We start from the raw sequence: 14,954 nt of genomic DNA, 5'->3' as shown, positions 1-14,954 counted from the left end.
TGTTAGGGAGTGGTACACTACAGCTCTCTCTTCATCCCTGCACCTGTCTTAGGGGGACTGTACCGTGTCAGCCATGAGAGTCCATGGACATTCCCGCCTCCACTCGATTTATCTATGTTCTTGTATTCTCACTCCCACAGCGATAATGCACCAGTCATTGATTTACATTTACGCTCCCAAGAAAATCCCACTGTTTTCATCCTTTGCCAAGGCTTTTTTCCTGTCTCTGCTCAAACCTCCCTCTCTCACCCTGCCCCCACACCTCCAACACCACTCCACCCAAACCAAAGCCTGCAATTCATCAGCTGTGACAGGCTCTCAGAAACTCTCTCGGAGCCCAGCCTTACTGGTGTAAACCAGATGTCACTAAATCAGTACCCACACAGACATCTTAGGCCAACAAGAGGTGTGAGTTTGTGTGTAAGGTGCATATGGGAAGTAGAGGTAGATATCTCACACAGGGAGGGCAGTTCCTGCATGTCCTCTCCAACACCTGCTCACTGTGTTGAACACACCATGACCTCAGTCAGTGTATACGGTACAGTAACACAGACAGATCATTATTACTTTAAAGCCCTCTAAACATGTGTAGTGAGTGACCCTGTCATGTGTAATCCCCTTCTGCACCTGCAGATAACCCTATATCATTCCTTTACACACAGTGAACCTGTATTATTAACTCCTTCTTTACAATCCCTGTACAACGGCTCAGGAAAACTCTTGGGTCGTGTTCATTTAGGCCTACCGACAAAAGGAAGGAAAACAAAAACAAGTGTCTTATTGGGCAAATTCAGGTAGTGCCTTGCTGATTACCTACATCTTCTTCCATTCTGTGCCTAATGAACATGGCCCAGGTTAGAGCAACAAAGGGACAGCTGGACCTAATAAAGAGGGACAGAGGGAAATACCATATAGACTGAAGAGGATGAGATGACATAGCAGGCTGGTTCTCTAGCAGTGTGTCAACAGAGCCAGGAGAACCCTGGCATTCCATAGCGGCAGGTCGCAGTGTTGCCATGACAAATGAGCGTTCTACGCAGTGGAGACAGGTCGGCTGAGTCGTGGCGGCATTCTCCTTGCGGCGATAAGGGCGCTCTGCAAATATTTCCACTACTTGTATGTGTGTGGCAAGGGTCAGACAGGAAGAGAGGGAGTAAAAGAAAGAAAGAAGAAATGGAGAGAAAGAGAGAAGAGTCAGAAAAACTGCCACTGGGCAGTCTCCACATCAACTTGGCACTCAGGGTCACTTTGAGGCGAGGGCAGTCACCTTGGCAACCGTCCAGTAGACACACACAGGCAAGCAGTGTGTAAAACGGAGTGAGCGTCACAAAACGAGAAGTTTATGTAGTGGGACAGCATCTTTATGTCAGCAGCTGTTCCGTGCTCTCTGGCACACACACATTTCCTCTCTGAGGGGTCATAAGTAGCGCATCTCACATTCTCTGACAGACAGGGAGCATGTCTACCATGCATTTTGTTTGTCATATGATAACTACAACCACAGAACATACAAATATATATACAGTATATATAATTGATGAAATGAACTAGATACTGTACAAAACACTAACTACATCTTCCTAATATTGAGTTGCACCAATCCCCTTTTGACCTCAGAACAGCCTCCACAAGGTGCCGAAAGCATTCCACAGGGATGCTGGCCCATGTTGATTCCAATGCTTCCCACAGTTGTGACAAGTTGGCTGGATGTCCGTTGGGTGGTGGACCATTCTTGATACACACAGGAAACTGTTGAGTGGGAAAAACCCAGCAGTGTTTCAGTTCTTCAATCTTTTGTGTCTTGCCCATTCACCCCTTGAATGGCACACAAACAGTCCATGTCTCAATTGTCTCAAGGCTTAAAAACCCGTCTCCTCCCCTTCATCTACACTGATTGAAGTGGAATTAACAAGTGACACCAATAAGGGATCATAGCTTTCACCTGGTCAGTCTGTCATGGAAATAGCAGTTGTGCATGTTTTGTACACAGTGTATAAACACATTGATAAACTAGTGCTATAACTAGTAATATAACTAAATCAGTATTCAGTGAAAGGCTACATTAGAACTAATCACAAACTAATCACAAAACTGAAAAAGGAAATGTTTATCAACTGGCTTTTTATTGAGGGACATGCAACTGTTATGAAAAAAAAGGGTCTATATACAACAGAGTTCAGACAGAAAAATGTTCAGTGGGACATTTACAAGCCAGAGAGCACCAGCATTAAACAAACTAGGGATCCTGCCGTAAATAATTGTGCGCCAGAACAGGACCTTGACCCCAGTCTTTCTTCAGCTCCTGGTTCCATATAGAACATTCAAAAGAGGAGTCTTTGGGCCTGGTAGGGCTGCCTCTGTGGGAAGAGGAGAGGGAGGCTGGGTTGAGCTGATCTCAGCGATGCAGGACCCTTCAGCTCCATTCCTCACAGTGGACTCAAAGGCACGGTCTTCTGTACTCCTGGGTGTGCTCAGTCATACACATACTTACACAGATGGGCCTGTCTGCTCAGTCCGACTCGCTGTTGTAGTCCTCTGCACCCCCTGGTGCCTCCTCCTCGTCCCCCTCCTCGTCGCTCTCCTTGTCCCAGTCCTTCATGGAGGCGCCCATCATGAAGTCATCTCTCAGCACGCTCCAAGCTGGCTTCTCTTCTGCCTCCCTGCCAGTCTATACAAACAAAATATATTCGCTTTTTTATACAAAGATGGTACTTATTATCCATAAATGATCTGTTTCTTATATCAAATATATTTCCGCTTCAGGTGTATGGTCAAACACAGGAATAGACCACCACTATAACTCCCAACTCATCAGTCTCATCAACTGAGATGCAGTGGTCTAAGGCACTGCATCTCAGTGCTTGAGGCATCGCTACGGACACCCTGAATCCAGGCTGTATCACAAACGGCCGTGATTGGGAATTCAATAGGGTGGTGGCACACAATTGGCCCAGCGTCATCCAGGTTTGGCTGGCATAGGCCTTAATTGTAAATAATAATTTGTTCTTAACTGACTTGCCTAGTTAAATGAAGATTAAATAAAAGAAATACGAAATCATAACATTAGTCTCCTAGAAAGTTTCACAACATCCCAAAGTCAACGGTGCCACCAAGTGGACATCGGGGGAAACTACACTTAAGACAACAGGACACTCCAGAGAGTATTTATTAAATTATATGCAATTAAATAAACTGTTTTGATGGCAATTATTACAGACCTGCCTTATACATTACAAAGTTTATTACTGTTAAAATCCAAAATTTGTCAACAGAAAAAAAATCCTGTTTGAGCTTGGGAAATTTATTCCAGACATAATAGATGGTAGTTTGGGGATTGACATCAATCTAAGCCCTTCAATCCCCAGTGCCATCCCAGCAATAACACTGACCCTCTAACCCTGAAGCTCAGAGGCCCTGTTAGTATATAAACATGTCTGTCAACAGACTGTCCCTATGGTGCTGCTGTTATTATAAGGGCAGCAATTGTGTCTATATACACCGCTCAAAAAAATGAAGGGAACACTAAAATAACACATCCTAGATCTGAATGAATTAAATATTCTTATTAAATACTTCTTTCTTTACATAGTTGAATGTGCCGACAACAAAATCACACAAAAATTATCAATGGAAATCAAATGTATCAACCCATGGAGGTCTGGATTTGGAGTCACACTCAAAATTAAAGTGGAAAACCACACTACAGGCTTTTCCAACTTTGATGTAATGTCCTTAAAACAAGTCAAAATGAGGCTCAGTAGTGTGTGTGGCCTCCACGTGCCTGTATGACCTCCCTACAACGCCTGGGCGTGCTCCTGATGAGGTGGCGGATAGTCTCCTGAGGGATCTCCTCCCAGACCTGGATTAAAGCTTCGACCAACTCCTGGACAGTCTGTGGTGCAACGTGGCGTTGGTGGATGGAGCGAGACATGATGTCCCAGATGTGCTCAATTGGATTCAGGTTTGGGGAACGGGCGGGCCAGTCCATAGCATCAATGCCTTCCTCTTGCAGGAACTGCTGACACACTCCAGCCACATAGCATTGTCTTGCATTTAGGAGGAACCCAGGGCCAACCGCACCAGCATATGGTCTCACAAGGGGTCTGAGGATCTCATCTCGGTACCTAATGGCAGTCAGGCTACCTCTGGCGAGCACATGGAGGGCTGTGCGGCCCCCCAAAGAAATGCCACCCCACCCCACACCATGACTGACCCACCGCCAAACCGGTCATGCTGGAGGATGTTGCAGGCAGCAGAACGTTCTCCACAGCGTCTTCAGACTCTGTCACATGTGCTCAGTGTGAACCTGCTTTCATCTGTGAAGAGCACAGGGCGCCAGTGGCGAATTTGCCAATCTTGGTGTTCTCTGGCAAATGCCAAACGTCCTGCACGGTGTTGGGCTGTAAGCACAACCCCCACCTGTCGACGTCGGGCCCTCATACCACCCTCATGGAGTCTGTTTCTGACCGTTTGAGCAGACACATGCACATTTGTGGCCTGCTGGAGGTCATTTTGCAGGGCTCTGGCAGTGCTCCTCCTTGCACAAAGGCGGAGGTAGCGGTCCTGCTGCGGTCCTCCTCCCCGTCTCCTGATGTACTGGCCTGTCTCCTGGTAGCGCCTCCATGCTCTGGACACTACGCTGACAGACACAGCAAACCTTCTTGCCACAGCTCGCATTGATGTCCCATCCTGGATGAGCTGCACTACCTGAGCCACTTGTGTGGGTTGTAGACTCCGCCTCATGCTACCACTAGAGTGAAAGCACCGCCAGCATTCAAAAGTGACCAAAACATCAGCCAGGAAGCATAGGAACTGAGAAGTGGTCTGTGGTCACCACCTGCAGAACCACTCCTTTATTGAGGGTGTCTTGCTAATTGTCTATAATTTCCAACTGTTGTCTATTCCATTTGCACAACAGCATGTGAAATGTATTGTCAATCAGTGTTGCTTACTAAGTGGACAGTTTGATTTCACAGAAGTGTGATTGACTTGGGAGTTACATTGTGTTGTTTCAGTGTTCCCTTTATTATTTTGAGCAGTGTATTTATACAGATGCTGTGAGATGGATTTGGCCTATGTTCCCCTTTACGGCCAACTTCCCATTCCCAATCAACACAGTGGATATCTGCACCATAACTACCACCATTTCAAACTACTTCAGTCAAGTACCCTCTTGCTTGAGAATCAGTCTATTAGATTTAAAAAAATAAAATTAAAAAAATACTTATCACATGCTATATCCAAGCTAAAATAGTTTATTTAATTTATTACTTATTTTACCAGGTGAATTGGGTTGCAAAAGAGGGCTGACCACATTTAGTCAACTGGTTGATTGTTTGGTCGACCGATATTTCTTAAGTTGAGAAGTAGCAAAAAAAAACCATTAAAAATCATGGTGTACAAGACACCTGTGGACTGATCCATTGCGGAGGCTGTGGGGATGGCACAGTCCATGCTGCAACATTAATAAAAAATTATATTATCTTATAACAAATGCGCTTTCTCCCACGTTGGATAGTGAAACCACGACTAAAGGAAATCAATAAGAAGAGACTTGCTTGGGCCAAGAAACACGAGCAATGGACATTAGACTTGTGGAAATCTGTCCGTTGGTCTGATGAGTCCAAATCCGAGATGTTTGGTTCGAACGGCGGTGTCTTTGTGAGAAGCAGAGTACATTTACATTACATTTAAGTCATTTAGCAGACGCTCTTATCCAGAGCGACTTACAAATTGGTGCATTCACCTTATGACATCCAGTGGAACAGCCACTTTACAATAGTGCATCTAAATCTTTTAAGGGGGGTGAGAAGGATTACTTTATCCTATCCTAGGTATTCCTTAAAGAGGTGGGGTTTCAGGTGTCTCCGGAAGGTGGTGATTGACTCCGCTGTCCTGGCGTCGTGAGGGAGTTTGTTCCACCATTGGGGAGCCAGAGCAGCGAACAGTTTTGACTGGGCTGAGCGGGAACTGTACTTCCTCAGTGGTAGGGAGGCGAGCAGGCCAGAGGTGGATGAACGCAGTGCCCTTGTTTGGGTGTAGGGCCTGATCAGAGCCTGGAGGTACTGAGGTGCCGTTCCCCTCACAGCTCCGTAGGCAAGCACCATGGTCTTGTAGCGGATGCGAGCTTCAACTGGAAGCCAGTGGAGAGAGCGGAGGAGCGGGGTGACGTGAGAGAACTTGGGAAGGTTGAACACCAGACGGGCTGCGGCATTCTGGATGAGTTGTAGGGGTTTAATGGCACAGGCAGGGAGCCCAGCCAACAGCGAGTTGCAGTAATCCAGACGGGAGATGACAAGTGCCTGGATTAGGACCTGCGCCGCTTCCTGTGTGAGGCAGGGTCGTACTCTGCGGATGTTGTAGAGCATGAGTAGGTGAACGGATGATCTCTGCATGTATGGTTCCCACCATGAAGCATAGAGGTGGTGGTGTGATGGTGCTTTGCTGGTGACACTGTCAGTGATTTATTTAGAATTCAAGGCAAACTTAACCAGCATGGCTACCACAGCATTCTGCAGCAATACGCCACCCCAACTGGTTTGCGCTTAGTGGGAATAAAATTTATTTTTTAACAGGACAATGACCCAACACACCTCCAGGCTGTGTAAGGGCTATTTGACAAAGAAGGAGAGTGATGGAGTGCTGCATCAGATGACCTGGCCTCCACAATCACCCGACCCAATTGAAATGGTTTGGGATGAGTTGGACCGCAGAGTGAAGGAAAAGCAGCCAACAAGTGCTCAGCATATGTGGGAAAAGCATTTCAGGTGACTCTGGTTGAGAGAATGTGTGCAAAGCTGCCATCAAGGCAAAAGGTGGCTACTTTGAAGAATCCAAAATATATTTTGATTTGTTGGTTACTAAATGATTCCATATTTGTTATTTCATAGTTTGTCTTCACTATTATTCTACAATGTAGAAAACAGTAAAAATAAAGGAAAACCCTTGAGTGAGAAGGTGTGTCCAAATTTCTGACTGTATGTAAATAAGGTTTTTCATTTTTTTCTTTTAGATAAATGAGATAAATGTCATTATGGGGAATTGTGTGGAGATTGCTGAGAAAAAAAACATGGTATTTAATCCATTTTAGAATGAGGCTGTAACGTAACAAAATGAGGATAAAGTCTAGGGGTCTTCCTGAAGGCACTGTAGGCCTATATTTCAATAAATACAGGCCATTCGGCAAGTATTAAGAACTCATTTTCCAGGTTACAGCTTGATTCGAAAATTGATCATTGTTTTTTTCACCCGATATATACACAGTACTCCATAATGACAAAGTAAACAGGTTTTTAGACATGTTTGCTAGTAAAAAAAATATATTAAGTATTTTTTTTAAGTATTCAGATTCTTTATTCAGTCCTTTGTTGAAGCAACCTCAAGTCCTCTTGGGTATGATGCTACAAGCTTGGCACACCTGCATTTGGGAAGTTTTTCCCATTCTTCTTTGCAGATCCTCTCAAGCTGTCAGATTGGATGTGGAGCATAGGTACACAGCTATTTTCAGGTCTTTCTGGAGATGTTCCATCGGGTTCAAGGCGGGCTCTGGCTGGGCCACTCAAGGACATTCAGAGACTTGTCCCAAAGCCAATCCTGCATTGTCTTGGCTGTGTGCTTAGGGTCGAACCTTCGCCCCAGTCTGAGGTCTTGAGCGCTCTGGAGCAGGTACTTTGATCCATTCATCTTTCCATTGATCCTGACTAGTCTCCCAGTCCCTGCCGCTGTATATGTATCCAGTCACCTTGTTTAGGGGGTCCAGTGTCCTCCCCATGATAATTGACAAGCTCAGTTCTGGTGACTTTTTAAAAAGGACATTCTACCCAAAATGAATGAAAATAAAATGATGCTGACCACATCCAAAATATCATTTCCACTTCAATAAATAAGCCCAATAACATACTAGTAAAAAAAACATTTTTATATTGGACCATGCATCGTCTACATCAGGGGTATTCAACTCTTACCCTATGAGGTCCAGGCTGCTGTTTTTCTATTCTACCTGATAATTAATTGCACACACCTGGTGTCCCAGATCTAAAAATCAGTCCTCGACTAGAGGGGAACAATGAGAAAAAAGCTGTGGAACTGGCTTCGAGGTCCCAAGTTGAGCATGAAAGGTATATATTATCAGATGTGCTACTAGCAATAAGCATTATCACCTGTAGCCCAACTGATGAGACATAGTGGATATAAATACATAGGCTGAAGCATGGGGTTTGTTTTTCTGCATTTATCCCATTGGACACATCCTGATTGTTATTATTCATAATAATTAACATGAAAAAGTATAATTTGGGCTTTCAAACGGGCTTTTCCCATAATGGCTGTGCATTGACTGTTTCAGCAATTGGCATTTTGAAACTATTTAACCATCAACGTAATTTAAAAAAGAAAACAGATGGTTTGTTATTTTATGAGGCATGTCTTAACTTGTTTCAAAGAAGCCTTACCAAAAGCAGACCCACATCTTCATATGCCACTGAATACAGCATTTCTCTCATAATATAATAATAATAATATATGCCATTTAGCTGACGCTTTTATCCAAAGCGACTTACAGTCATGTGTGCATACATTCTACGTATGGGTGGTCCCGGGAATCGAACCCACTACCCTGGCGTTACAAGCGCCATGCTCTACCAACTGAGCCACAGAAGGACCACTCTCATGTTCTATTTTGGTTTTCAAATCAACTTTCTTTCATTATTAAGTAGCCAAAGGAACAATCCTAGTCATATTAGCAACCCATGCAAGTTGTTGCATGCTTTCTACATTTGTAACGGATATTTTCATCTCCGTCACATGAAACCGCTTTCATGTGCATCGTGTATTCCTGCTAATTGCATGTTGGTAGTGGTACAAAGTATTTAAGGAAAAATACTTTAAAGTACTACTTAAATCGTTTTAATTTGTGGTGGTGGGGGGTATCTGTACTTTACAATTTATATTTGACAACTTTAACTTCACTACATTCCTAAAGAAAATAATGTACTTTTTACTGGTCCAATTCACAAATGTATCAAGAGAACATGCCTGGTTATCCCTACTGCCTCTGATCTGACCAAGACCATGGTGCTTGCCTACGGAGCTGTGAGGGGAACGGCACCTCAGTACCTCCAGGCTCTGATCAGGCCCTACACCCAAACAAGGGCACTGCGTTCATCCACCTCTGGCCTGCTCGCCTTCCTACCACTGAGGAAGTACAGTTCCCGCTCAGCCCAGTCAAAACTGTTCGCTGCTCTGGCTCCCCAATGGTGGAACACAGTCCCTCACGACGCCAGGACAGCGGAGTCAATCACCACCTTCCGGAGACACCTGAAACCCCACCTCTTTAAGGAATACCTAGGATAGGATAAAGTAATCCTTCTCACCCCCCCCCTTAAAAGATTTAGATGCACTATTGTAAAGTGGCTGTTCCACTGGATGTCATAAGGTGAATGCACCAATTTGTAAGTCGCTCTGGATAAGAGCGTCTGCTAAATGACTTAAATGTAAATGTAAATCTGGCAGATTCACTATGCTTAGTTTGTAAATGATGTGTAGGTTGGAGTGTGCCCCTGGCTATCAGTAAAAAAAAATTACAAGAAAATCTTGCTATCTGGTTTGTTTAATAAGGAATTTTAAATAATTAATAGTTTTACTTTTAAGTATATTTTATCAATTACATTTACTTTTGATACTGAAGTAGATTTAAAACAAAATACTTTTAGACTTTTACTCAAGCCATTTTTTATGAAGGCATCTTTACTTTTGGGTTGGAACATTCGGAACATATTGGAACATTTGCGAAGTCTACTGCCGTGTGCGCATTGCTTATAATGTAAAAAATCCTAGTTTATCGAAATCTTCTGTTGCTTAAAAAATTTTAAAAAATAGTGTAGTGGTTGTATGAATTTGGGATCTATCGTCCCACAACTGTCCCAGAGTCTGTTTCAAATGTTTATTTCTCACACAGAACGACAAGCTAACCAATAGATTAGGTTAACTTCATTACTATAGGGTATAGAAAATTGACATAGGCTAGTGATTTTAATGTTGGTTTACTTGTCTTGTTGGCTGAGAAAAAATAAATGTGGACAGTTCTTGGGGGGGGGGGGCGACAACGGACACATGACAACTTTAACCCCTGCCCGAAGAAAACAACATATCAATAGTGAGAGAGAGAGGGGGATGAAACTCACCGTCTGTCTCTCTGTCTTGATGACGACCTCGCTGCCCCCCTCTGTGCCCCGCAGCACGTTGATGAAGTCTTTCTTGGAAACAGAGGAGAGGAGCTTGGCCTTCTTCCTCTCCGAGCCGCCCGCCTCCTTCACCTTCTCATCCACTGTTTTCTGGTGCTTCCTCACAGCGTTGAACAGCTGTACTACTCCCCTGTGAAGAGAGGTACACACAAGACACTGTTTTTCTGGTAGAATTTCAAGGCAATTCACTTTAAGATTAATTGTAATATTTAGTGATGCTTATATTTAGCATAAATCATATAATGCACAATATTTTTTCCTGATTTAATAATTTTGTTATCCCCATCTTCATCTGGTAGGCACTATCATCATTAAGAGATATGCAGTGCCTTCAGCCTGAATTCAAAATGGTTTCAAAGTGCCTCCTCCCTATTGCAAAATGAAATACAAAAATAACTTATTTACATAAGTATTCACACCACTAAATCAATACTTGTTATTATCACCATTGGCATTGATCACAGCTGTGAGCCTGTCTGTGTAAGTCTCTAAGAGCTTTGCACACATGAATTGTACAATATTTGCCCATTATACTTTTCTAACTTCTTCAAGCTCTGTCAAGGTGGTTGTTGATTATGGCGAGACAACCATTTTCAGGTCTTGCCATAGATTTAAGCAGATTTAAAACAAAACTAACTCGGCCACTCAGGAACATTCACCGTCTTCTTGGTAAGCAACTTCAGTGTATATTTGGCCTTGTGTTTTAGGTTATTGTCCTGCTGAAAGGTGCATTTGTCTCCCAGTGTCTGGTGGAAAGGATTTTGCCTGTACTCATCTCCATTCTTGTTTATTTTTTCATCTTGAAAAACTCCCCAGTCCTTAACGATTACAAGCATACCCATAACATGATGCAGCCACCACTATGCTTGAAAATATGCCACATGGTACTTAGTAATGTGTTGTATTGGATTTGTCCCAAACAAACACTTTGTATTCAGAGCAGTTTCTTTCCTCTCTGGCAGGACACATGTATCTTTGTAGCGACTTGGTGTATTGATACACCATCCAATAGGGATATTAAATGTCTGCTTAAAAAAAAGTCATCTTCTGCCAACAGGTGCCCTTCTTGGCGAGGCAATGGAAAACCTCCCTGGTCTCGGAGGTTGAATCTGTGTTTGAAATTCACTGGTCAACTGAGGGAGGTCATAGATAATTGTATGTGTGTGGTACAGAGATAAGGTAGTCATTCCAAAATTATGTTAAACACTATTATTGCACAGAGTGAGTCCATGCAACTTATCATGCGACTCATTACGCACATTTTCCCACCTAAACTTATTTTGGCTTGCCATAACAATGGGGAAAGTATTCAAACCCCTAGACTTTTTCCACGCTATGTTACAGCCTTATTTGAAAATAGATTCAATAAATACAAATTCTTCAATCTACACACAATTCCCCATAACGACAAAGCAAAAACAGAAACCTTATTTAGATAAGTATTCAGACCTTTTGCTGAGACTCGAAATTGAGATGTTTCTACAAATTGATTGGAGTCCGCCTGTGGGAAATTCAATTGATTAGACATGATTTGGAAAGGCACACACCTGTCTGTATAAGGTCCCACAGTTGACGGTGCATGTCAGAGCAAAAAACAAGCAATGAGGTCGAAGGAATTGTATGTAGAGCTCTGAGACAAGATTATGTTGAGGCACAGATCTGGGGAAGGGTACCAAAACATTTCTGTAGCATTCAAGGCCCCCCAAGAACACAGTGGCCTCCATCAATCCTAAATGGAATAAGTTTGGAACCACCAAGACTCTTCCTAGAGCTGGCCGCCCGGCCAAACAGCCCGCTTAGAGTTTGCCAACAGGCTCCTAAAGGATGAGAAACAAGATTCTTTGGTCAGATGAAACCAAGATTTAACTATTTGGCCTGAATGCCAAGCATCACGTCTGAAGGAAACCTCGCACCATCCCTACGGTGAAGCATGGTGCGGCAGCTAGCCTAGTGGTTAGTGTTGGGCCAGTAACCGAAAGGTTGCTAGATCGAATCCTTGAGCTGACAAAAAAAATGTTCTGCCCCTGAACAAGGGAGTTAACCTACTTTTCCTAGGCCGTCATTGTAAATAAGAGTTTGTTCTTAACTGACTTGCCTAGTTAAATAAAGGTTAAATAGCGGCAGGGACTGGGAGACTTGTCAGGATTGAGGGAAAGATGAATGGAGCAAAGTACAGAGATCCTTGATGAAAACCTTTCTCCAGAGCGCTCAGGATCTCAGACTGATGCGAAGGTTCATCTTCCAACAAGACAACAACCCTAAGCACACAGCCAAGACAACGCAGGAGTGGCTTCGGGACAAATCTCTGAATGTCCTTGAGTGGCCCAGCCAGAGCCCGACTTGAACATCTCTGGAGAGACTTCAAAATAGCTGTGCAGTGACACTACCCAGCCAACCTGACAGAGTTTGAGAGGATCTGCAGTAAAGAATGTGAGAAACTCCCCAAATACAGGAGTGCCAAGCTTGTAGCGTTCTACCAAACACTCGAGGCTGTAATCGCTGCCAAAGGTGCTTCGACAAAGTACTGAGTAAAGGGTATGAATACTTATGTAAATAAGGTATTTCTGCATTTAAAAAAATATATATATATACACATTTGCAAAAAATTCCAAACCTTGTTTTTGCAGTCATTATGGGGTATTGTGTGTAGATTGAGGGGGGGGACAATATTTAATATATTTTAGAATACGGCTGTAACGTAACAAAATGTGGAAAAAGTAAAGGTGTCTGAATACTTTCCGAATGCACTGTACTTATTGATTCAAGACATTTCAGCATTTCATTTAAAAAAAATTAATTTGTAGAGACCAAAAACCTGAAATTCAGGCTTTAAATTTAGAAAAAGTAAAGGAATGTGAATACTTTCTGAAGGCACTGGTAGGTTTGTAAGCGGCACACAAGTGTGTATGTACCTGGTAGCAACTCTCTGCAGGTTCCTCTCATTCTCTCTGTCTTTTACTAAGTCTGGTTTCTCTCGACACATCATCTCCCATGCTCGCTTTTTATCAGTCTGTCAGCCAGGAAAAAAAGTAATTATGCACGCACATACATACATACAAGTCAACTCCAGCTGAATTGATTTCAGGCTATCATCTATCTGATTTCAATAACCAGCATCAGTTTAAGATCGGTTTTCATTAAAGCAAGACATTTACATACAGGTAGGTACATCCAAAAACAAACAAGTAGGACTATGCACACAAACATTTACAGACATGAAAAAACACACAGTACCTGTTTCTTCCTCTCCAGATTCTCCTTCTTCTCCTTCTCCTTCATTTTGTCCAGCTGTTTGTTTTTCAGCAGGATGCTGGGTTTGCTCTCCGGTGTCTTCTTCTGCAGAATCTTGGCCATGGCCTCCGCCCATCCAGCATTGGGGTTGGTGTCTACATCGTCTACTTCCCTGTTGCCTTCACCCTCTTCTTTCTCTCCTTCACTCCCTCCATCCGCAGTCTGTTCCACTTCACTCTCTCCATCCTCCTCTTCACTTCCTCCATCCTCTGATCCCTCTCCATCGCTCCCTCTGTCAGAATCATCACTCTCAGCGCTGTGGTCCTCCTGGGGCTCTTCTGATGTGTGAAAACAAGGCATTTATCATATTGTCTTATACAAATAATAGCTAGGCCTAATCGGTTGCAAATTCAAAACAATTTAGCTCTGCCACTTCATATCTAGCTTAACCTAATAGACATTTAACACCCTCTAATATTATCATTATTCATGCTTCTCTGTAAAACACTAGCTACAATATATTGATTCATGAACTATTAACTACATTAACTATTGATTCGATCAAATGTGTGGCTTACACAGACAGCTTTCTAGCCAATTATCTAAGTTAGCTCCATATGCTAGCCAAGTTACATCGCATAGTCTAGCTAACGTTAATGCCATTTGACGTTTCAAATGCAGAGTGAAGACGAATGAAAGCAAGTACTGTAGCTAGCTAGTTAGTTGATCTGCCTACTTAACTTCATAGGGTTTAATGTAAATGTAACTTTTTAGATACCTAACGCTAGCCAACTATGCCTAACGTGCAGCCATATATTATCTGATCATGCTAGTGCCAATGCTATAGCTAGCCTAGCTACCAGCTTGAGTCCCGTCTGTTGGGTCTGGGAGAGACAAACGATACAAGGTTAATCATCTCGCTAGCTGGCTACTTCTTTTGAACAATTCTAAGAAAAATAATTAGTGTACCTAATATCCCTGCTGAGTTCTCCACATGTGCTTTTTCCACAGATGCCATTATTGTGCAGCACTGAAACTACTCCGTGAATAAAGTTCCGTTCCATGTAAAAAGTTCCCACTTGACTTGACCTTAGTCCAAAGGCCGGCAGATGGCGATATTGAGCCGTTTCCTCTTACCGTCCAAAGGGAACACATGCAGCCAGCTATACACTTGTATCCTTAACGGACCGGTTCATATATAACACATTCTCCATTCCGGCTACAAAGGCGTTGATTTTCCTCCTTACCTAAATTTTATAGAAAAAAAGCTGTGAAAGCTGGTAAAATATACATACTTTCTTTATGAAACACCATTTCCACCACCTTGCTAGTGGCTAATGCCTAGGAATCCGGATGTTGCGAATCGCGGTCAGCCATTCAGGTTGCAGCAGTCTGTTGTTTACCCCTGGCTGAACGAGGGGTGCAACATCAGGAAGTAGCATTAGCCACTCTAGCATGGTGGTGGAAAATGGTGTTTCATAA

The 14,954-nt window shown here is 43.1% G+C and overlaps 1 protein-coding gene across 3 annotated transcripts; it reads right to left on the bottom strand.

Moving 5' to 3' along the window:
- Positions 1-2,104: 2,104 nt before the first annotated feature.
- On the bottom strand, positions 2,105-14,591 carry LOC118364177 (RRP15-like protein). Of its 3 annotated transcripts, XM_035745454.2 has the most exons (6): positions 14,442-14,591; positions 13,476-13,810; positions 13,154-13,251; positions 10,182-10,371; positions 2,492-2,668; positions 2,105-2,357 (listed from the first exon to the last, which is right to left on the bottom strand). In XM_035745454.2, exons 1-5 carry the CDS (start codon positions 14,488-14,490, stop codon positions 2,510-2,512), a joined length of 831 nt encoding a protein of 276 aa, XP_035601347.1. In that variant the 5' UTR covers positions 14,491-14,591; the 3' UTR covers positions 2,105-2,357; positions 2,492-2,509. The 3 variants fall into 3 exon arrangements, with proteins under 3 accessions (XP_035601347.1, XP_035601346.1, XP_035601348.1); XM_035745453.2 differs by having other exon boundaries at positions 2,105-2,668; XM_035745455.2 differs by having other exon boundaries at positions 2,105-2,668; positions 13,476-13,807; positions 14,442-14,536.
- Between the last annotated feature and the right edge of the window lie 363 nt (positions 14,592-14,954).

This window comes from Oncorhynchus keta, chromosome 31 (genome assembly GCF_023373465.1).
Source record: "Oncorhynchus keta strain PuntledgeMale-10-30-2019 chromosome 31, Oket_V2, whole genome shotgun sequence".
Classification (NCBI taxonomy): domain Eukaryota; kingdom Metazoa; phylum Chordata; class Actinopteri; order Salmoniformes; family Salmonidae; genus Oncorhynchus; species Oncorhynchus keta.
This window is presented reverse-complemented; position numbering and strand designations above follow the sequence as displayed.